Consider the following 25,233-nt stretch of genomic DNA (forward strand, 5'->3'; position numbering starts at 1 on the left):
GTTTAAAAAAGCAAAAAATTTAAAGAGTATTCAAGTCTCTGAAAATGTACATCATTTCCTGTTAGCCCCTGCAGTTGGGCCAACAAAACGAGTTGCATCAATCACTCTTACTTTTGTAGACTCTCTTTCTTTGCCCAAGATCTATATTGCAATCTTTTGTGAAGAGATATTAGCTGAAGGAATTTATTTTTGAGGTTTTAAATGAAAAACTGCATCAATAATTCCTCTAACTCTCCACAGTTTTAGTATTTCTGCCAGGTGGCAGTAAAAATGGTTTGAAAAGACTATATTTGGCTGATGGCACCAATGGGAGGGAGTAGACAGAGGTGGCATTTTATCAACACAGGAAAATAGCATAAAGTGTGCTACATATAAAATGAATTTTCTGTAATGGCTCTCATTAAACATAAAAAAAAAACCACAATTAGGTCCTCAGATGACAATTCAAAACACACGTTTCAACCCAATGCGAATTAAAGAGATTGAGTTATAAACTCCAGAAGAACATATTAGTTATAGAAATGGCAATTCTCCTATGTTTCTAAGAAGACTATAAAACACATATTTATTTTCTCTCTAAAATCTGAAAGCATCAGACAAATCTTTTGTAACTATGATGTAATAACCTACTTGCTTAATCAGTCAAGTGATTATACCTTATTGCTTCAGTTATAACAAGAAATGAAATGAAGCAGAGTGGCATAATTCAGTGTTTAATCAACACAAGTTAAAGAAAAAACAATAGCTCTATAAGAAAAGTAGGTGTTATGATTTCTAGAGAAGTAGACCCAACTATAACAGGGTCAATTAAGATTAGAGGTCCAGGACAGTTTACTTGAAACTGTGTTTTGAGAATCTAAATGCAATGCACAGTAAATTAGATTTGATTTCTGCTAAATTATGCTTTGATACTGCATTCAGCCCAAGCTGGCTTCAATCAAAGTCACCCTGCAGCTCTGTTATGCTAATGTTCTCTGGTGAGAGTGAGAGTGGGTGATATGGAAATCAGATGGCTGAACATGAGTAGGAAGCACAGGCCATGCGTGAGGTGGGCTTTGAGATGAGGGGATGGGGGAACCTAAAGGTTAATCACATCATGTTCAGAGTTGTTTCAACAGGAAAATATGACTTTCTATGTCAGGCATTAACATGGAGATAGTCATGCAACAGTTAGGTACATTAATATGTGAGACAGGGTGGTTACAGGCACACTCAGCTGCTCTCTTTCTTTGAGTATAATTTTATGCCTGAATGAACTTTTTATTCAGTAATAACAAACATTTTGAACTTTGTGAAAAACAAGTAGAAATTTTTTTTGCTATTTAATATATTTGTTTGTTAAATCCTAATATATTCTATAAGGATATTTCTCTTATGTAAAGACCAGTAAACTGAATCTTATGAAGGATACACAGATTTCTTAAAGAGTTAGATCGGAGGACAGATTTGACTTCTAGTTTATTCCAATGCCATAATTGGACCTCTTAAACACTGAGTTGCTAGATTGGTTTGGTTTCCTGCAAACCATTATTTGATTAATTGAAAATATGTCATGTCTCATACCAAACAGAAGTGTAAAATTTTTATGTTATAAGATTTTAAAAATCATAACATTTTGTTTTTCCTGAATAATTGCTTTTATTATTAAAGTAGCATAATTCTTGCTCTTTCTATACTGACTATAAGTATAAACTTCCTTAAGTACGCTTTCTTCAAGTCACTCTTTATTAAAAAACCTACAATGCTTCTCATTGCATTGCAATGAAACCTACAATGCTTGTCATTGTAATGCTTGAGAATTATTCTTCTCAGTATAGCATCTTGGCTTCCATAAGCTGGCCCAAGATTTTTCTGTTTTGACACTCATTTGCCCCCAAACTAGCTCCAGCATATGAGCAGACCAGTCTATTTTCAATCACTCCCATATGTATTTGCTTGTTCTTGTGATTAACCCATCCTGATATCTATTATCCTTTGGTCCACCTTGCCAACTGCAATTAACCTGAACACTCTCTGACCTTGTACTTGTCTTGTGTTCTTTCTCATTTAAGGTACTTGCCCTTGCTTACATTGACTTGTTTCTCTATTTTTCCCTCTTCCTATGCCTCTTGCTTCCACAGCTCAGTAGCAAGTTTTTACTGGTGTTGGGTGCTGTCTACCATATAGCATCTCAATGCTGTCTTTACTTGGCCTAGAAAAGTCCCAAATAGTGAAGGAACACTGAATGAATGCCTTTGAATACTAAATTAAAAAAAAAAAAATCTTGCTGTAAAGCAAATACTCAATATTTTTGTCATCTGATTATATCTGAGGAATGTTTCACTTTCCCACCAGGGACAGTGACTCACTATCGCCATAAATTCGATGGAGGAAGTCAAGGACAATATGATCTTTGAAAAAAAAAATCAACCAATTCTGATATGCCTTCCATAGGGAGTATCCCTACATCAAGTCAAAAATTTATGACCCAAAGACTATAGATGAGTAGCCATCATCCCAGAATAACAAATAATGCTATGGACAAATATAGACATTGTATAACAATCAGTCCTAGATGTTCCTGCAAAAAATTAGTTAATAAGCTTGCCCCCACTACATGAAACAGACAGTGAGAAGTCATTTCTTTACAATGCAATATAGACCAGGAGTAAGAACTGAATGTTTACTCTATTTATAAGCAGAATATGTGGCTTCTAATTGATGAATGCTTGTTTCCTCAACTTATTTAATTCTATTTAATTGTTACTATTTAATAGTTCACTTGATTTCAAAAGAATTTCTGTTAATAATATTGGAAATGCATATATAATGTCATAAAATAATTGATTTGAAACTTATTAACACATAATTCATCTCAGAGGAAGCAATGTATTTATAATGAAAAATATAAATTAGGCATATAGGATTTAAAATGATCACTTTTATAAAGACAATTTAATCACATTTTACTCATTTGTCACTATTTTCAAAGAATACAAATGATCAAATTGCTAAATTATATGACACATTTTCAGTTAATCAGATAATGGTTTGAAGGAAACTGAACCAATCTACCTTTCCAAATAACTGTTTTTATTATTGAGTTCATGGCAATAAATCTTCTAGATCAGTGATATGTTTTCTTTCCAGACAATAACTTTTTTGTAGCTAATATTAAATATACTTATTTCCTAGTAAAATATAAATACCTATACCTTTTCTTTCAATAATTATATATATGCATATATTAATATGCTTCTTTAATGTTTAAATCAACAAGGAAAAGTCCTAAATGGTTACTGCTTTCATAAGTATGAAAAAGTAAAGTCAAAGAGAACATAATTTTGAATCAATCTTTAGATTCTTCATCTATTTAGACTTCACATGTGATTCACGAGAGGTCTCACATGTACATACAAATTGTATTCATTCCTCGTATGAGTAAAGGCATGTTGCTCTTATGCAGCTATTACTCCCTACATTTTTAAACCACTTAATGGAATTTGTTGATTGTAGGAAGACTAATTTTGAAGGATTTTTATAATATCTGAAACTTCCAAACTAGCTTTCAATTATTCAAACCTTGGTAACTAAAATAGGCAATGCAGTTAGCCAATTATTATACAATGTGACTATAAAATAATAGAAGCAGCCCAAATTGCCAAGTATAGTAACAAAAGAAATTTAAAGGAATGTCAAAGGTATAGAATTTATTGTGGTAAGTCGACACACACCCAAAAAAGTATGCATGTTTTGCAACAGTGGTTCAACCCATTTTCTTTCATTTATAGTCACACATGTTATGCTCTTCCCTGAAATGGAACAATGTAAATAACAAGACAAAATAATTCTATGATAATTTATAATCGAATGAATGCCTTTAAAAAAACGAATTCATTTGGTTGAAGATATCTTGCAGTTTTTGATCTCATAAGCAAGCATATAAAAACAGTGTTATAATAAACAGCTATAAGCACATAACCATTTTGTACTTGGGTCAGTGCCTAAACATTTTTGTTTTTGTTTTTGTTTTCAAAGACAACACATTACTGGAAAACACCACAGTAATACATTTGTACCTGAAATGAATTCAGATGTTGCTTAACATTTTAATTCATAACATAATTCAATTTAAAAAAATTAGTTGTTTTATTTTGCTTCAGGGTATGAGGGTACTAATATCTCTTTCCTCTGGAACTCACCTCCTACCAGAGTTGATCCACATGGAAACAATCAAGAATGTAACAACATGATGAACACAGTGAGTATTGTAATACAAGCAAAACAAGAGTAATTTATTAAACCTTTGACAGAGAAGTCAAAGATAGAGAAAGGAAGAAGAAGTAGAGGGAGAGAAAGAGAAGGTAAGTGGGAGAAAAGGACAGGGAAAGGAAAGAGAGAAAGAGGGAGAAGAAAGAGAGAGAAAAAGGAAGAAAGGGAGGAGAGAGGGAGGGAAGGAGAGAGAGACAGACAGAGAGAGAAAGAGAATTTGATTTGTTACTTTAAATTAAGTTGGTAAGGAAGGAAGGGTGGGAGGTTGTTCCTCACAGAGGGAAAAACAGGCATAATATTAGAGAGGTGAGTTTCTCAGACTGCTCCTATGCGCCATTACCCACACCAATCTTCCTTCTTGCCTTTGGCAATCTAGCTGGGTCTGCTCCTTTAGTGGGTTTGTTAAACTGAAGGATCATGTTGGTGGAATTATGTCTTTTTTCATGTAAATGGTCTTTATGCCTTTAGCAAGTCCACTCTAATTCAGTAATGGTATTAAATATTTCTACATTGCAATAAATATAATAGTTTACTCATAATTCAACTAAGTTGGACATGTTTACAGACAATTTTAAGCTTTATTAAATTTCAGATTACTAAAATAGATTTCCTTTCAATTATAGGTAAATACAAGAAATCATGTAACTAGAAGAAATCATTATGAGATTCCACCTGCAAGTTTCATAGAACTCTTGAATTATACATAGTTATAAATTGAGAGCTCCCTAGAAAAATCTTTCAGAATTTTAAACAAATTCTGAACTTCTAGATCTCATTTCCCATATGATTCTGTCCTTTACCAGTAGGTAGCTTTGCTTTTCCACTTGCCTTCCTTACTAAAATTAGTGGGAATAAAACAATAAAATTTTATTTTCTTTAGAGGACTTAATTTATGAGGGATACACTATTAACTTAAAAACTAAGTAATTATTAAATAAGGAGATATCTACATTATTCCTAAAGAAATGATCTCATTTTTGACCAGCAAAGGGAGAATAGTTTAGAGTGGTAAAAAAACTCCTTTCAAGGTTCTAAATTCCTAAATTTGGAAAACCATACTTTTCATATCTGGAGATGGAGTTGTAAGTGTGGGAGTTAGGAAGGGAAAACTATAGCTTAAAAGTGGCTCTTCAAGTATATGGTGAGACAAGACATCCATTTTCACTCACTTAACCTGTCAACTTGCCAGAACTGTCATGTCAGCACTCCAGCTAAACCACCAAGGCTGATCACATCCCATTATCTCATTTTTTAGAGAAAGATTGAATGAAGATGCCAATCAGAAAAAAAAAAAAAAAAAGAATGAAAAAACTTGCAACCGAGGAACAAATGTACTGATGCTGAAGGGTTGCTTAGTTAACGGAATTTTAATATGCAACTGCAATGTTTCTTAATAACATTAATTACACGCTTAGTAAGTCACCATCCTAACTCATTAGTGCCTTCTTTTTGTCCTATTTTATCTCCTACTAGCAGAATGGGGAACATGTGATTGGCCTGTTACCATTAATGTTGCTTAATCTTTTTATAGCACTATTTAAAGCTGCTTGCATAAACATTTTCTAGGCAAGTATTACCTATGTATGCATATGTGTGTATCAATTAATTGCACTAGCATTTGTGTGCCCATAGCACATGTAAGTGTTATGCTAGAAGAAGAGGCAGCAAAAAGATAAATATAACAATGTATTTAGTAACAAAGAGCTAATAGTTTTCTAGGGCAGGTGAAAATAATATCCCCAATAAATCTGGAAAACAATCCTTGCTGTAAGAGAGACTTTAAAGGGCATTCAGATATATTTAATGCAAAATTTAATTTAATTTGCTAGCTTATATATTTTAATGAATCTAATTATGTGCTATTCCCTTGAGGGACATTTAATATGTTTAAATAATTAGTGTAGTAATTCAAATACCATGCATATACTATTTAGAAGTAATGCATATCATAATATACATTTTATAGCACACATATTACGACATCTCTGTCTACAAATGGCTGTAATTTACAAAAATGAAAATTTGGACTTTCTTAGAAGGTGTGGCTCAAATGTTAATGTGATTTATTCTGGCCATTAACAGCAAAATCTCTTAATACTAATTTATAAAACTATTTCAGGACAGAATATTTACCTTATTCTGATATTTAATATTTACAGCACTTTAATTCTAAGTACTAAGTTAAATCGGGTAGTATTTATTTTATTCATATTTAAATAGACTCCAAATTTAATGAGATTCAAAGTTTTTGACATGCAGGTTAAGATCATGGAGTAAAGGCTTATTGTTTTCCTTTCCTTTATTGAATACAAAAAAATGAATAATATGCAAAAACTATCATAGCTACAAACCACAAATTATGAAGTACCCCTGCCAAATATAGCCATAATCCTCTATCAATAACAATTTCATAAAAATTATTCATCAGCATTGTGAAAGCCCATGCTATGATCCTTTTATGAGAAGAAGGAAAACTAGTGTCAAGACTGACACTTGGGAAACATGAGACATGACTTTGCAGAAAACTAGCTAAAATTCAGAAAGCAGAGAAAGAAGTACTGAAAAAAAGAAAAAAGTCAAGCCTACTTTGGTTAGCAGAATTCTAAGGTGATACCAATGACCTTCACTTCCTGGAGTTACTCCCATGATTTTGTTAGGTTATAAAAGGGATTTTGAAGATATAATTACAGTTACTTGTCGGTTGACCTTAAGACAGATAGATTAATCAGCTGGACCTGACTTCATCACACAAGATCTTTAAATCGGGAAATTTTGTCTAGCTGATATCAGAAGGAGATCTCAGAGAGATGCAAAACAACACACCTGAATGACTCAAGGCATTGTTGCTGGCTTTGAAGGTTGTGGTGGCCATGTGTGAAGGCTGGGGAGTGGCCTCTAAAAAATGTGAGGCATTCTGACTAGCAGCCAAGGAAATGAGAACTTCAGTCCTACAACCACAAGAACTTAATTCTGTCAAACACCTCAGAGAACTTTGAAGTAACTTTTGGAAAACCTTCAGAAAAGAGCTTAGCCTGGTCTATACCTTGATTTTGGCCTCTGAAACTCTAAGCAGAAAACCCAGTTAAGCTTGACCTAATAAATGGCTGTTGTTTTAAATTGCTCAATTTGTGGTAATTTTTGTATAGTAATAGAAAACTAAAATGGCTGAAAACCATCTTCATTATGAAGTAGAGAGTATGAAGCAAGATAAGGAGGGAGTTTTATATGGGAATGCAGATAGTTTATAACATAAAAAGGGTTGTTGTGTACCACCAGGGCCAGTAGCATACTGAGAATGACTCTTTTTCCACTTTCTCTTCTCTAAACATGCAAACTCTAATCTTCACAGTTAACTAGATAATGAATAACCAGAGGACTAAAATAAGATCTTTGCAAAGCAAAATTTAAAAAGCTGTATATTAACTAATTACTAGTTTAATTCATGACAGAAAAGAAACATAATCAATTAATCAAAGAAAGATAAAGAAGCTATATTTTCTAAGAATTACCTCCCAAATGTAGTAATACTTTAAAATAAATAGTTGTTCATAGTCTAAATAAAATTATATAGAAAAGCATCTCTCTTTAAAAAATGAACTCAAAACGGGTTAAAAGGGCTAAAAGACAAGTGGAGATAAAAACTATTATATTAGAACTTACCAAGGAAATGAACAAAACAGAAAAAAATTAAAGAAATAAAATATATTTTAGAAACAAGAAGTAAGTAATAACTGTAACTTTAAAAGCTAGGGAGGTGGTAAATTGGCATTGAGAAATCATACAATATGAAATAAAAAATGATGACTTTGAAATTATTCTAGAAAACTTGATAAATACAGAATTGAAGCAAAGGAAAGCCAATATAATTTATGTATTTGAAAAAAAAAGTGAAACAGAAAAAAATACTCAAAGATAAAACAGAAGAAAATGTTGAAATACTGTAAATTAAAGCATGAATCTGCAGATTCAAGTGGCTTGTTGCATCCTAGGAATATTAGATACAGAATGATTATTACCATGATATAACCCTGCAAATTGCTTGGAAGAAGAAACCACACAGGTATTCATACAACAGAGGGCATCCCAGACAAGAGGAAAATATATTTCCTAAGCTTCAGACTTCACTACAGTACCACTCAATACCAAGACAATAGAACATTTTTACCAAGTTTTGAGGAGGAAAAAAAAAGTATGACTAAATACCTAGCCTCCTTATTGAAGCAATACGCAGATATCGTCAAGCACACAAGGCTAAAACCAGCTCGGCCTGAGAAATAACCTGTGCTTGTTTTTCTCTTTATAAATTAGCATTAGCCTAAGATATTATAAGCATTTCACATTATGGAAACTGTTGGAATATACTCAACAAAACAGAATGCCTTCTTTTTTAACCTACCATTTAATCAAAGCATATGAAACAATGAAAAACGTGATGCTTAATAATAATTAAATGGGACTCTGCATAAAGTAGCTAATTAGTGCCAGGTGCGGGAAACATTAAGAGCTGGCGGAAGGGAGATGATCACCTTAGGTCAATGGGGCAACAGCTTGTCCAAAGAAGAAGAAATGCAGGAAATGAAATTCTGGGTCTCCTCCCAAGACACACTCAGGACAGCTTTTGCAAAAAGTGCGTCTCAACATGCAAAGGTTCATACATAATATCTACATGTTTTCTGATAAATAGGAAAAAAATGGAATATTTTGAATATTAAGTTAAATTATATATTGTACATTAAACTTTCCAAATTTCAAGGTGGGAGGGGGGTTAAGGACATTGAAAATACCCTTTACATTATTCTGTAAGTATGTCTGATTTATAATTTGCCCTGAATGAATTTTTCAATCACAGACGTGTTTTGGACTTCTTGGTGGCCTCAAGAATACAATGTGTTACAGCATGCTATAGCGAAACTCTGCTTTGACTCCTAAAACAGAACTTTCTAAAATAAGGATATATTTAATTCTTGTGTTTAAGTAGTTAAAAAAATTTTGTCCCTATAGATTTCTGTTTAGAAGTGTAGCTGCTTCTTTAAAGTAATAATTTAAAAATGTGATAGTTTGCCAAAAACATATATATTTTTTGATAGTTACAAATTCATGTGTGGGCAATTATACTCTTCTATCAAAAGAAGCATACTTTTGAATTAATAAAATAGAAAATACTTAGAAGTTTTCAAGTTGTATATTGTCACTTTGCTTTTGATATTTTAAACAAGTTTCGCTTGAAATACTCAGCTTTTAGTTTCCATACCCGAGGCAATCAGCATTTAACATATGGTCTACAAGATACAAAACGGAGTAGGGCAGCTTCACAAGCAAGGCAGCTGGTAGATTTGACAGTTCTTTTCCAAATTACTCAACATGTTTTGAGTTGCTGCTAGGAAAAATGTGTTGCCCATCTCCAAAATAGATGTTCTTTTTTATTTTTAAGCTTAGGAAAGGCTTCCAATAGAAAACTAAGACAGATGGGTATAGGAAGCAAGATATTTATCCCTATTTAGACCATTTTCTTCTGTCAGTTTCCTCATCAGAAGAGTTTTCCAAATAAACAAATGAATATTTCAACATTCCTAGTCAACTACATTTGAGGATACACTGTTGCTTTCATATAAAGAATGCCTTTGGAACAGCAAAAAGTCAAAACCACAGGAAGGGCTGGTGGATTTTGAATGATAAAAGTGGCATTTGTCTAGATTTTGTGGGAACCAGCAAATATGAAAATTGGATTAAAGGGCTCTTCTTGAGATGTTGTTGGCATTGTGGATGAGTAAGTAAAATGTGGAAAATAGTTTCCTCCATTGGCAAAGCTGTAATTGTGTGCTTTCAGTAATATTTTCCACACTGAGGGATCCTCTAAATCAAGTTCTCCTAGCATCTCAAAAGTACAGGCCAGAAGGTGTTTATTCCAACTGTGAATTGTATAGAGTTGCAAATTCTTTTAACTCAACTGCATCTCCAAGAGTCATCCATTTGGACAAAATTCTAGTTTGAGGGTTTATAATAATTTGTAAATAAGGCTGTCCACACAGACCACCAAGAAATTTCATCCAATAGCTAATACAGTGATTGTTTTCTGAATCTATAAGTATTGCAGAATCTGCATTGATTTCTAATTTTCTTTCAAAAGATTTAAACATGAACTACACTCTGAATTTCCTCTAAACTTTATATACTTGTTATATATCTCTTCACCTAATTTATATTGAAATGAGAAGCTGTTTTTTGCTTTTCTCTGTGGTCTCTACTTTGTAAAATACGCTGCATGCTATAATTAAAACCTTCAAAGGTGTAAAACAAATATAAAAAATAATGCAGTTTTTCTATGACTCGAATGTGTATTTCAATATTTTACATGACCTGTACCTTCTGATTATACAATAAAAGTTCAAATACCTATAGGTCCTGAATTAAAATTGAGGTAAGAAATTGATGCAAAGAAAAGAGGCTAATTTCCTCAATATCGGCATCTTCTTTGGTAATCCACTAAAAACACATCCAACATTCAGTTTCCAAAATTAATAGTAGTTGTCAAGTTTCAAGTATAGTTCTTTATATTTCTGAACATTGTCATAAGTCATTTGACATAGATTTATGAAATGACAGACTTTCCCAGAATAAAATACAACGTGTCAAGAAGCTATTCTTTAGTTCCAGTCCAATGGGAATTTAAGAAATCATTTCAAACAAGAATAAAAAATGGAAATAACTTTTGAAATGCTTTGCAGGTGACAGATGCATCTCAATACTCTGAGTACATCATATTTTTTAATCAGTATACTTTTTATATGTTTAAAGGTTTTAAATCTATTAGAAATTATTAACAGATTGGTCTATGTTCTGGAAACTTGTGAAATACAAATTAAGCAGACATGGTATATTGACATAAGGTATCTATATATAAAGATCTATAATTTAAATGTGATTTCTCCTGCTATTTGAGAAATTATCTCATAATTACAATCGCTGCCAATGCTAAACCAACCTGCATTTTTTGAGTATCTCATTCCATCCTTTCTATTGACAAGTGTTCTCATCCAATCATTTATCTCATTTACATTTCCTACAAACATCATGATGCTTAATATTTTAAAATGACTTCTAAATAAGTTTGAAAAGTTTTTTTATTTTTTAATAATCAAGAATTCCAAAAAAGTGTTAGATTGTTCTAAATTTTTAATTTAATATATTTTATTGTATATAATTAATAATTTTGTTATATATAATGTATATATAAATCTTTTCACTTATATTTCACTATATATATACATATATATATATATAAAACAAAATGCTTCTTACTTGACACATAAATGAGTGAGTCTCTGTACCTGAAATGTGAGTCATAGATGTTGAGAAAGGAAATCTGAAAGGGTGGCCATGTAGCCTCCCATCAGCTCTTGCTTTGTCTTTTCTGTGTCATCTCATTCTTTCCCATTCTCTTCTTAAGTTTAGATGTCATTCAAAATACATGTAAAATTATCGTTAACAGAAATTCTTATAAATACAAGAAAATGAGGCTTAAAAATTATAGCATCATATTCCTCTATCTTTAAGCAACATCAATTGTAAAATGCACTATTGATTTAATAATTTCAAGGAAAAAAAAAACCCCTGTAGTTTGTTTCAATTAACTGTAAGCTATAACCATATTTCAAAAATATTAAAATGTAAAGTAATATGCCTCAGAAACTAGGCATATGCCAGCCAATATTGGCACACAAAACACTTTTCATGTATATGATCAATCCTAAAATAAACCTATTCCTGCAACAGCTTTGTTAAGTTAGTATTATTCTCTCCATTTTTTAGAAGTGACTGAGGATCAGGGATATTACATTACTAATCAAAAAGGAGTATTGCTAGAAAAAGACAGATCATAAAGTCAGAGTGGGAAACCAAAGTTTTATTTACTATTTGGCTAACCATTTAAGAACATACTATATAAAAATAAAGTCCATGAATGTTTCAATCAAAGTGGGGAAAAATGTTGAGTTAGGACCAATATACATCACAGGTCAACAATGTCAAGCTAGTATATTAAGAAGCTCTTAAAGCTAGATGGACAATTTATAAAGTCTTTGAAATTGAATAAGTTATAATAAAAGTATCTTAGTATATTAAAGAAGCAAAATACTACATACATTCATTCATCCATCCATTTACTTACTTGTGACACAATTACCAAGATTTATTTAAACATATTTGTTGGTAGATTAAACTAAAATTTGAAGGAGATGAAGAAAGATTATTAAATCAATGATTGGAAAAGATTTTATCTGTCAGTGTTTATAAATAATTACCACTTAAATTTCCACAAATGCAAACTGTTAACTTACTTCAATTTTGCAAAGCCAAATGAAGGATGAGCTATATTAAAATCACAAGCACTAACTTTTCATGCCAAAGGACATATAGCTCAACCTTCCCTTCCCCACTTAGGGTAAGCATCTACTTACATTAACTTGAAGCAGTCTACTTAATTTTGTTTAAATAGGCATGCAGGCAATAAATATGCAGCAGTTATAAATTCCCCTAAAATCCTGGGACTCTGAGTAGCTTAAAATAAAAGAATTGCATAAAGTAATAGAACGTCATAATTTAGTTTATAACCTTTTATGTTAACTAATATCAAACACAACTAATAGTTGATTTATATTAATACATACAAGAAAAAAGGAAAATATTGTATTTTTCTCCTATCTGTAAGCAATTTATAACATTAATCATTCAAATATTCTTTTATACGAAAATTGTTATGTACTCTTTGCTATGTAGCAAAAGTCACTACAAAATGGTTTATCAGTGATGAAAAAATCAGGAGCAACTTTTACAGCAGTCTCACAAGCATTATTTTAACATGGGTGAGTAAATTTCATTCTGTCAAATCTTACTATGCATGAGTTATGAAGCACTGTGCAAAGCCATGCTAAGTGGATAGAAGGATGGCTACTTACCAACAGGGCGAGCTGTAGACATTACAATGGTGTGGTGAGAACATAAAAAAGAAATTAAAAAAAAAGAAAGAAAAAGAAAATTATCAGAATGCATGATGTGTAATGTTACATTTAAGTATGGACAATAGAGTGATTTCTAGTCTCATAATTCAAGTATGAACAAGATGTCTGAGCTTGATAAAACTGAAAGTTATAAATACAATTCTAAAAAAATAATTATTTTGACTCTCAGGATTGACTATAAGCAATTTGAGAGATATTTTAGGTGAAGTCTCATTGTCATCACTTACTATAGTTATTATTTCAAAGATCTTGAGTGAACGGCCTTGTGTTACTCCGAAGTTAAGAACCTGATGAATATAACTATTCAAGTCACAGACTAGCAAATGTCATGTCAATAAAAGAAGGCCTCGCTGTCTGATTTAAATAGCAATTGGATTTTAAGCATGGTTAGTCAGAACCATTACGAGGACTACAGAAAAGCCCCTGACGCTGCTTTTCAGTCAGTAATAAGTTAAGATCACATCACTTTTCATCCGTGGACAGGGTGGATGAAAATATAACAAATAGGTTGGAACATCCTTAGAGATTTCAACTCAGTAGCTCCCTAACCACTGTTAAGCTTTTTTCTTCTTTTGGCAGAGGGCAGGAAACAATGACTGACAAGTTGATTCTTGTTCACCCTGAGAATGGCTTTCAAACTGCTGCTTCAACAAATTATCATTTTTTTATTATACCATAACTTTCAATCACTAAAATCAGTAGTAATAGGCTGCCCCTGTTTTTAATGCACAGAAATGATGAGAGATACTCATAGGCTTAATAATACTTTCTTTTAAAACAATAATGCAAAATCAGTTTAGATAGTAAACCAATAAAACAGTTTGCATAAAAGCAAAAGCAATAGACAAATATTATAAAACATGTAGTCCCGTCATCCAAATGAAGAAAAAATATGTTCAGTAGTATTTGAACTTTCATGAAATCTTACATTAGAAATTTGAATTTTTTCAACAAAGTGTCTCACCCATGTCCCAGTGCATATAGCTCTAGTGCATACATAATGTGACTCTAGAACGTATGAATAGTTTTGTGTTGATGACTGGGCATGATGAGATAGATACAGCTATTGAAAACATATTTATACTTATTCATCCATTCAACTAGTGCATCATAATACTAGCTTTGTGCAATCTCTAAAAATAATACTATCCAGTTGCCTCTATATGACCGTCATGATCTTATAATATTATTCAAAATTAAAAGGGGGAAGATTAAGACAATAGAAAGAGAACAGCAATTGTAGCAGCAATATGAAAATTCTGGCTTAGTGAAACCCTATTGTATCTTACAGAATATGGTGTGTTTGCTGTAGCAAGAGGAAAAGAGAAGTATCTTATCCAAAGTACCAGAATTTCTTTCTTTTTGCAGAGGAGTGAGGGGCATAACACAAGAATAACAACCAAAAAAGACAACAGACTAACATCATAAAGTTGTACCTTATTCTAACTGATGAAATTTCTTTTAATTTTGCCAATGTCTACTAGAAAAAGAACTTTGTCTATCATTTTTGCAATTGCACTTTTCAGCTTGCTACATCAAGCTCAATTTCAAACATGCTTCTTTTAGAAAGAAAAAGGCATTTTGAGCCTATGATTAGAAAAAAGAAGAAATCATAGGGAGAAATAATCATGTTTGAAATAATTTACATTTCTATTTCACTTTAGTTGATTAATTTAAGGCTTTATTACCCTAGAAGTAAGATAGTTTTTCCATTGAGATCATTCTATGCAAAGTCAATTAAACCATTGAAAAATGGGAAATTTTGCTTACAAATATGCAGTTTTTGTTTATCATTTTTGACCCATTTTAAAAACTTCTATTAGATAATAAATTATTTGAGTAGAATACAATTGCTAGGAGGTTTGTTGTGTACTAACATTACTTCTTTCTAATTTTGTATTTGCAAAGTCAGTAAAGGGGCCACTTGATGCCAAGCCTCATTTTACAGTCTTTCTTTTAACCATATTTTTACAATGGAAAACAACTGAGTAGATCTGTTTCAGATTTTGACAATAAAACTCCCCTTACTTTTTCCTCAATTGGCTAATGTGAATATTATGATAAAATTTTAGCAGAAACATCATAATAAAACTTATCTTTGCTACATAGCAACATTTTATCCTGAAAAACACCAGCAGGTGGATGTTTTCAGAATCAGCAAATTAAACTAAACTGTGTCCCTGCATTAAATGGATGAAAATGGACATGGCCTCTTGGGTCAATTGACCCTGTTCTAATAAAACAATCCAAAGAAAGACTGAATATTTCATTTATGTGCATAGAAAAATGAGCAGAAAAAAAAATAAATCATAGATAATAATGTGGGTTTTTTTTCCCCTGTTAATCTCCTAGCATGAAAAATCCCAACTGCTTTTCCTAATGGTTAAAAAAAAAAAAAGTTTTTAAGCAATGTTTTACTCCACATTATATTATGGAAATTTTTTTCTTTAACCCAGTTTTTGAGGTTTCAGTCTTAGACAAGTGATAAATACATATCACACAGAATAAACACCGTAATTCATCTACAAGATACAGATTAGGAAAGAGACCATTTAAGGTTTGATGATTTCAAAAAAATCTTACTAAGAACAAACAATGCTTTCTACTAGTTTTGTAAGTTAGCTTCAAACATTTATGCATGCAGAGCATGCTTTGGTAAATGAAATGTTAAACCTGAAACTTTCAACAAATTTTGAAAATAATTAGCTGGGAAAGATCTTAAAGCAAACACAACACTTCAAGTCTCATTCATTCAAGCATTCAAGTATAAAAGGAACCCTGCTGCTTCTACAAACAAACAACTCCTCACATTTTCTCACCATTTGTTTAGTCAGCAAATATTTTTTGAATGAAACATTTCTTGGTGGGTTGTTTATTTTTTTTTCCATTTACTTCAGAAAAAAATCCTACAAACTTTGGGGATAATTTGGTCAAGTGAATTGTTTTTGCAAAGGGCTGCTTCGTTAAAAACAAACATAAAATCACCTACAGAGAGTGAGGGTTAAATAACGAGTGTTCCTTGGCTTACAAAGGGTATTAAATTTTGATCTTATATAATCATTATATATATTCGATCCATATATAATCATATCCCTTTATAATCTGTTAATTAATGAATGAAAATGTTTTTAAAGCAACTAGCTTGTCAATTTTGTCTCAATTTGTTTTGTATCTAAGTTTACTAGAATGTCTGGAGGAGCAAAAAACAGATTAAGTTGAATAGGAATGGAGCAATTGAGAAGTATGGAAAGCACCAATATTTTTCCAGGTATCCAGAGTGCCTGTTTCCTAATAGTTACCTGGAAGCAAGTGAGTTTTGTATGATTTGAAGCCTAAATCGTAAATCTGGCAAAAAAAATCATTTTTCGTACCAGATGGAAGACTAACCTGAGAATCCCTGACACATTTTTGCAATTCAAATTCCTTCAAATCTTCTTCCTAACTTTATGAAATCTTCTGGGAGCAAAACTGCACAAGGTCAGAGGTATGACTACACAAGGTAAGATGTAACTGAGACCTGGATGAAAGCATGCAGCCAATCTCCTTACCACGAAGGATGAGAGGAGAAAATACAGCTATTAATAGCAGTGGAAGAAAAGATGTACTTGCCTATCATTGCTTGAAGGTCTGTGAGTGTAGATGACGCTATGGGTAATGTCTATTTCGCGAAAATAAGCATAACTGTCTACTCGGTACTACTTGGTACCTTGGACTATGTAATTTACCTCATGTGATCAACATGTTCAACCAGGAAGACAGTTAATTCATTCTATTGCACTGTGAAGTAATGCTTTCTTTCACTGATAAGCAATTTCCAGTAAGTCTATAAATGAACATTATTCCATGACTGAGAAAGTGCATGACATCCAGAAAGTGAAAGTTATTACAAGAGCGGCACTGACTATTTCAATTATTTAAGGCCAATGAACTTCACAAATCAGTCTCTAAATCAGATTATCTCAAGGCTGGAGAGCCTCTGTATTCATTTTTCACCTTTGGAAACATTGTTAGGTTTTTTTCAGATTGCTTTTTTGAATGCTGACATAAAAAAAGAACTTCCAAACAGTACTTCAACAGTGACACACTGGTGAACAGAAAACAGAGTCTCTCTGCAACTAATGACATTTAAAAGCAGTAAATAGTTTAAATCAATGGAAATGTAAGAAACTAGTGTAAATGTTTTCTATTTTTAAGATTTGCTTTTAAGCCATATAAACTATTAGATTTAAACCATATAAGCTATTGTTTACTAAATAAGAATTAATCCTTTTTAAATTATCATCACTTGGAACCCAAATTTGGAAATAATTTTATTTCAATTAATGATGGAGAGGACATAAAAATCTAATATAACAATAAAAGTGTGTGATCTATTATTTTGATTGTGAGTTCATTTATTAATTTAACCAAGTAATTGTCTCCTGGTTCAATCATAGTGGACATCTTAAGTCTCTTACCTCGGACTGTGAGCGTAGCAGTGGCTTCCACTTTTCCAACTCGATTCTCAGCAATACACATGTAGGTGCCTTCATCTGTACTCATGGCCTTTTTAATCCTCAGTGTGTAATCATCTCTAATGTCATACCTGTGTAGAATAGGAACAGCTTTTATTAAATAGTATTGGTTATATAGATAATAACACTTAAGTATTTATCTTTATTTCTTTCTTTTTGTACTGTATTTTACCTAAACACACTCACACACATACACAATAATCAGCCACAAAGTACAATTCCTTAGATTAAAAGTAATGCTAATAAAATCATTAATTTCACATCTGATCTCTTGCTGCTTATTATTTTTCCATATTTTGTATGTGTCTATAACTCTTGCCACTTCAAAATTATGGTAGGCATTATTAGCACTTTGTTCTTTCTTTGGTAGCTCTTACCTATTAATAGTTAGGAAAATAGCATACATTTCAGTTTCTTGGTGAGTTACATTCCATCATCTTATAAATCACACTGTGTTCAATAATATGTTTTTTAAGGTATATTGAATATAAAAGAGCTGAAATATAGTTAAAAAGAAAATCTTTCTCTTATTTGTTGGCAAATTGACAAAATGGACATTAGTTAAAAGAATTAAGAGGGGGTAACATTTTTTTTTTAATTAGCAAAATTATCTCTTGAAACATCAACATACCTTGGAGTGATTTTTGGAAATTCACATCCTCAGCTTTTTCACATGAATTTGTTATCTCACTTCCATTTTATTAATGTGTAGACTAACAGGTTTTTTCAGAAAAAATTCTAAAATTTTAACATTTACAAAATTACAATTTCACACACAAAATAATGAAGATACTATTTTTTCATGCTTTTCATATCTCATTTTTTCTCTTGATTTTCACCAATAGTTTTTATTTTAAACACACATTTTCGCAAGTTTCTAATTGGGCACGTTGTTCCTCTTCCTCATACATAACCACAGTTAGATCTATGTTTCCCAAATACTATTTTAATTGGTTCTGTTTTATCAAAACTAGCTGTGACTTTCTATGGTTATCAGGACAAAAACAAACTTTTTAGGCTTGCATTTAAAATTGCCGTATTTGGAAGTCTTTTACTTCTAGCTTTAGCTAAAATAATAACACAGCTTAATTTTATCAGAGACTAAGACACAGACTAACACTAGTTCTATTTTATAGACCTTGGCATGTCAAAAAGCAATGTTTTCATACCAATCATGCCAACTAAACTTAACTACACTCTGCCCTTTTATTAATCATAGTTACTCTTCTGTCCGCATGTTTTGCCTTAAAATTCTGTTTACTTACTACGTCATAACACTTATTTACAACTCTTGTTTGAAGCCATCCATTACTATACCATAAAAATCTAATTACTCTCTCCTTGAAACTTACTGCTACATTAATAATTCTGCACTTACTGACATGTTGTTTTGTTCTCTATTTTGATGATGGCAGAGATTCTGTCTGCTTTATTCACTGCAATATCCACACTCCCAATCATAGGGCTTTTAACATCCAGTTGTACAACAAAGTGGATGAGAGCACAGGCTTAGGAGCAAAAGGGCCAGAGTTTTAATGATGGACTTAGCTTCTTTTTATGTTTGTAAAGATGAGCAAGATGTTTAAATTCTCCGAGTCTCTATTTCCTCATTAGCAAAATAGTGCTGGAAAACAACTATCTTGCAGAATGGGTATGGGCTTTAAAGGGGGTATTACATATAAAGTACTTAAAACTAGCACACAAAAACCAAAATACGTGCTAGCTATTATTATTACGTCTGCCAAGGGCTCAAGAAATACTAATTGGATACGTGATTGATATCTTTTTCCTGATGATATAAAGGCCAACCAAATGTGAATGACCTTGAGGCTGCAAATTTGCCATATTTACCTATTAGGACTTTCTTATGGGCTATATTTACAGGTTAGGGCAAGTACGAGGCTAAGATGTATAAAAGGGTAGCAACAGAGAAATATTCTCTGCTAACTTTGTCAATAAAAATCATGGTAAAGATGATTTTGATGGTGGCTTCAGAAAAGTAACTGTATAGATATTTAATGTCTAATAAAAATTATCTTTCCTACAGTTAGCCTATATTCTGCATGACACGGTTAGCACTAAAATATAAAAATTGAATAAAAACAGTGTATTCTACAGACATTTCCAATTCATCTAAAAAAAAATTGAAACCCTGGCTACACTTTTGCTATTCATTGTTGTTTGACTTTCAGGGAGTCTCTTCATTTTTCTATAACTGAGTTTTCTCAAAAGCTAAACAGGGGAGATAAACATGATGGTCTATAAAGTCCTTTCTGGATCAATACACATGTGAAACCATGATTCTAAGTTAATAAAGGATATCTATATTGTATGTTATTTCTGATTTCTCATTGAAGAAAAGAATTTTGTTACTTCAGTTTATAAAAAAAGATTGCACATATTGCTCATAGCATCCTTAAAAAAAATTCTGAATCGGGAACTATCATTTTATAAATGAGGAAACAGACACTCAATCAAGTGAAATGACTTGCTCAAACTCATTTTATTACTAAAGAAAACAACAGGAATTTAAGGCCTCTCAACATGTCACTTTTCTTACTCTATCTGTAAGTCTTCCCTATAGGGAAATGGTTTAATTTTTAAATGCTAATTTAAGACATATAAGACACATAACTACATAATTTTGATGGAAATATAGTTTCACATTCATCAAACATTTATTTCCATCTTTTGACAAAATTTTACTTAATGTTAGAGAAATTTATTGTATAGGTAATAGTAGGGTGGATAAACATAATGTGAATACTATTTATCTCTTGCTTTAGTAAAAAAATGTTTATTTAAAAATGACAGAATACATAATATTTGAATCCCAGATAAGTATAAAATATGACTACCTGAGACATTTTATTGTTTTAAGGAGGGTGAAAACAAGGATAGAAACGGAAACACTATATTTTATCTCTTTTTAAGGTTTTTATAAGTTAAAGATACCCTGATCAGTGATACAAGTAATTGATCATTCTATTCTATGATTGCAGTTTTTTTCCCATAGGAAAAACAAAAAATGAAGTGTTACTTAGGAGAAATAAAGTAAATTAAACTTAGCAACTAAAAAGAAAGAGACTACCTTTCAAAGATGTGTCAATATAAGCAAATAGTAAAGCTAATTTGTTTCTAAGTATAAAACATATTTTCTGATATAGGTTATAAACTATATACAAGGGCAATGGTCTGGTGATATGGAGATTCTCGTTAGAATAGTTACAACTACAGAAAGTACATACAATCAGGTACTAAGCCCATTCCCAGTGAGACAGGTATGCTTTGGAGTCAAAAGAGATTTGGGGTAATAATGTTTAATGACATATTATAGTGTCCAGCATAGCTCATATGAAGTAGTAGATGCTCATTTAGCATTGTCACATTTTAATTTCTCCTTGATGATCATCGATGTTTGAGAAGATTATGATAAAGATATCATTATTTTATTCAAAAAACACTTAGAATATATCTCTTGCGTGTCAAGCACTGCATCAAAAGTTGGGGATACATGCCTTTATAGGATTTAGAGGCTAGTAGAATGATTCTTAGCTTAAAGGAATGAGAATCACCCACATCAGATAGTTATATATCAGAACTACCTCTGAGGTTTTGTCCGGCTAACACACATTTTTCCAGAGCCATATCCTATATTTCTCCAATTAAAAATAAGTGCTACAATATACTAGTCCTGTTGTGTTCCATAATACAGAGTTGTAATTTAAAAACAAACAAAAACAAACTTTGAGGACTCTGTTATTAGAATGCTCAGAATCTCCCAAATCCTCATTTCTAGCTGGATCTTTGCCTGAGAAAAGACTGCAATTATTATCAGCAATTTATATTATGGATTTATATAAAATACATTGAATCATACATCAACACTTAAATCCTGCCTGCAACCAGTCTTCCAGCTATTCCTACGATGCGTGGCCAATTCTGCCTTTGAACATCTCTGACTATTAGAAGATCTTCTATGTTTCTAACATTTCTCCCAAAAGGTTTTACTAGTAGTACTAATAGTACTACTCTTTGTGTCTCTTGCAAGATAGATTTTTGAATTTTGGATTTTGTATGAATGATCTCATCTTCAAGCCAACTATTCCTAACAACAGCAACCCACATGCATATACAGTAGTCTCACCTTAACCACAGGGGATATGTTCCAAGCCCCTAGTGGATGCCTGAAACCACGGATAGTACTGAACCTTATATACACTACATGAGACAGTCAATCTGATGATCGAGAGGACTACTAACTGGCTAATAGTTGGGCAGCATTCATTGTGTAGACATGCTGGAGAAAGGGATGTTTCACATACCAGGTGGGATGGAGCAGGACAGTGCAAGCTTTTATCTTGTTACTCAGAATGGTGCGCAATATAAAACTTATGAATGTTTTATTTCTAGAATTTTCCATTTAATATTTTTGGACTGTGGTTGACCAAGAGTAATTGAAACCACAGAAATCAAAACTACAGATAAGAGGGGACCACTGTAATAGCAATTATGTAATCTAAGGGTTTTAAGGAAAATTAAGAGCATCCTTAAAAATTCACTGATTGACAAACATAAATCTCATTATGTCAATCCACTGCTTGAAACTATCCAATAGCTTCTTATTTTGTCCCTTAGAATAAGTATATTTCTTTATAATCTTCAAATATTTAGATAATCTGATCCTTGCCTACCTCTAAAGCTTCATGTTCACCCTGTTCCAACCACAGAGCTCTTCTTTTCCTTGCTCAACATAAGCACCCAGTTGCCACTGTGTCTTTGTACTACTGCAATTTCATGGAATGCTCTTCCCCTACGTTAACCATTGCTGACCTTTTTTGATTTTTAGGATATCTCAAATAGCATTCCCTTAAAGATGTGTTCCCTGCCTAAACAATGTAACTTAATTAACTCTCTGTCCACCAATCCAGTTACTTTTTTAGAATTACTTTACTTTCTTTGTATTCTTTGCTTTCATGTTAGAGGGTTTTGCTCTGTCACCAGGGTATGATCATAGTTCACTGCAACCTCAAACTCCTGAGCTTGAGCAATCCTCCTGCCTCAGCCTCCCAAGCAGCTGGACTACAGTTGTACACCACCATGCTCGGCTAATTTTTGTATTCTTTGTAGAGAAGGGGTCTCGCTTTTGCTCAGGCTGGTCTCAAACTCCTGGCCTCAAGCAATCCTCCTGTCTTGACCTCCCAAAGTGCTGGGATGACAGGAGTGAGCCACCCCACCGGCTCCTTCATGGGTTTTTTTTTTGTTACTTTTCATACATTTTATTTTCTTCAAAGCACATATCTTTACCATGTTTTTGTCTGCTTTTTTGTTGTCTTCCTCATTTCCAAGAGCATGTATGGTCCATGAGAACAAGGACCAGTTCTCTCTTTTGCTGAACTACATACTCCAGGCCTTAACAAATAGCACCTGAGATTATGGAGGTGCTCAATGAATGTTTATCAAATGAATCACAATATACCAACAAATGCTTGAAATTTCTAGTTCATTTATAACATGGTTACCAGTAAAACAATTACATGCAGAACCAAAAGATTAACTAATTTGAAATATATCAATCTATTAGATCAAGAAGCACTGTAATGTTAGGTTTATACACCAGCAATTAACTCTGACATGTACATTAAATTGATAACAACATAATACTGCAATGGAAGAATTTGGAATATTTAATACATAGATGCTACTAGCTTCAATGGAGATAGAGTTAAAATAAAGCATTTAGCAAATCTGGAGCAGCAATCTACACACTTGATTTACATATTATCATTAATAAATTTCCCTCTGTAAATTAGGAACATGAACCAATAAATATTCTCTCTCCTTTCACCAAAATAAGTAAAATAATTCTATCAGAATGCCTAAAACAAATGTGAGGACTAAGGGAGAGTAAAGTCCGCTTTGTGTTTTGTTCCATGCTTTCCAATAATATTATCTCATTATTTTAGCAGTTAGGATGGTATCAAGTGACATGTCTTATAAAAATAAAATAATGACAATAAAAGTACATGTGCATAGTGTTCTCAAATATACTCTTTCATATAAATGAAACAATTCCAGTAGATTAGGAGGGAAATTAGTATTTGTTCCATTCTAAAAATCATAAAATTAAGGTATGTAAAATTCAACCTGAAATATAACCATATTGCTCGTTCTTATAGTTTTATAAAATCTGGTATAGCAATAATTGGGATATTATGTTCAACTTTATTCCTTATTTCTTAGGAAAAGAATTACAGACACAAAAACTGGAAAGGTGAAGTATACTGAACTCTTCATGTGTAAAAGTAATAATTTCAAAGAACATCATTTAATTTTAGAAACCCATGAAGAATATGAATGAGAAAACATGGACATATTCAGCAAATCCAAAAATATTAACATTAAAGGAGAACATTTGAAGCTTAAACAGAATACCTCTAGGATTATAAAAAAGACTATTACATTATATAAGAAAATATATGGAAATTGGTTATTCTAAAAAAACTAACAGATCATAAATTCTGATACATAGTAAAAAATAGAAAAATTATTGAGCCTAGTCTAATGTCCTAATTTTAATAGTAGAAAATAGCACTTTGTTATTCAGTGTCCTGGACTTCATCAGTAGCAAAAGTTTAGACCATAGTGGAATCTAGGCTGCCTGGCACAGTCAACCACATTACAAAGATTATAACTTTTTACCAAGAGACAATATAAAAATTCAATTTTTAAAAATCATGACCTATTAATCCATAAAAGGAAATTAAATTAAGCAGCTGATATACTACCAAAATGGAAGCTGCTCCCTAGAATTTTTTTAATAGGTTCAAATAATAAACAGTCAATATCACAGTTAAGCATTTAAGGACTGTGTTGTTATTGGAATTCAGGCTTCATGGTCTGGATACAGAAGTTTACCTTAGCTACTATAAATCTGTGGTTGCATGTATGTGTGAGAGAGAGAAAGAGAGAGAGAGAGAGAGTCTGTGTGTGTGTGTGTGTGTGTGTGTGTGTGTGTGTGTGTGTATGTGTGTGTGTCGGCCCAGTAATATTTTTAAATTATTGGAATAATTGACATCATTTAAAATTTTGACATTTTTACATACAAACTTGGATTTTCAAGTCAAGGTCTATCTTACTCCAAAGTACAAGCTCTTTCTGCTTCATCACACAGCCTACCCAACAAGCCTAATAAACTGTACACCACACAACTGGAGACAGTATTGTTCCTTGCAACACCACTGAACCACTGTGCCCATCTCTAGTCTGAACCCTGACAGTACCCATCACCCAGAAGACTCAAGCTCATTATGATAACTTTATAATAAATACGCACAGTAAAAGGTGTCTCAGGTCAGAGAAATGATAGGCCTGTAATTGTGACCATATTAGCTCTTATCTGCCAAAGCTAAAGAAATACAAGGACTGATTTTATATAAATTATATCTAAC

The 25,233-nt window shown here is 32.1% G+C and overlaps 1 protein-coding gene across 3 annotated transcripts in view; it reads right to left on the minus strand.

Annotated features, from left to right (window-relative positions):
• Positions 1 to 25,233, minus strand: part of ROBO2 (roundabout guidance receptor 2) — a 1,246,741-nt gene that overhangs the window by 113,094 nt on the left and 1,108,414 nt on the right. For 2 of the 3 annotated variants that reach the window (XM_045540456.1, XM_045540455.1), the window contains exons 6-7: positions 17,726 to 17,853; positions 13,206 to 13,217 (exon numbers count right to left, since the gene is read on the minus strand). In XM_045540456.1, the coding sequence (XP_045396412.1) occupies positions 13,206 to 13,217; positions 17,726 to 17,853 (140 nt within the window). The remainder of the gene's footprint in view (positions 1 to 13,205; positions 13,218 to 17,725; positions 17,854 to 25,233) is intronic. The other variant, XM_045540457.1, reaches the window with a different exon arrangement.

Source organism: Lemur catta, chromosome 1 (genome assembly GCF_020740605.2).
Source record: "Lemur catta isolate mLemCat1 chromosome 1, mLemCat1.pri, whole genome shotgun sequence".
In the NCBI taxonomy this organism is placed as follows: domain Eukaryota; kingdom Metazoa; phylum Chordata; class Mammalia; order Primates; family Lemuridae; genus Lemur; species Lemur catta.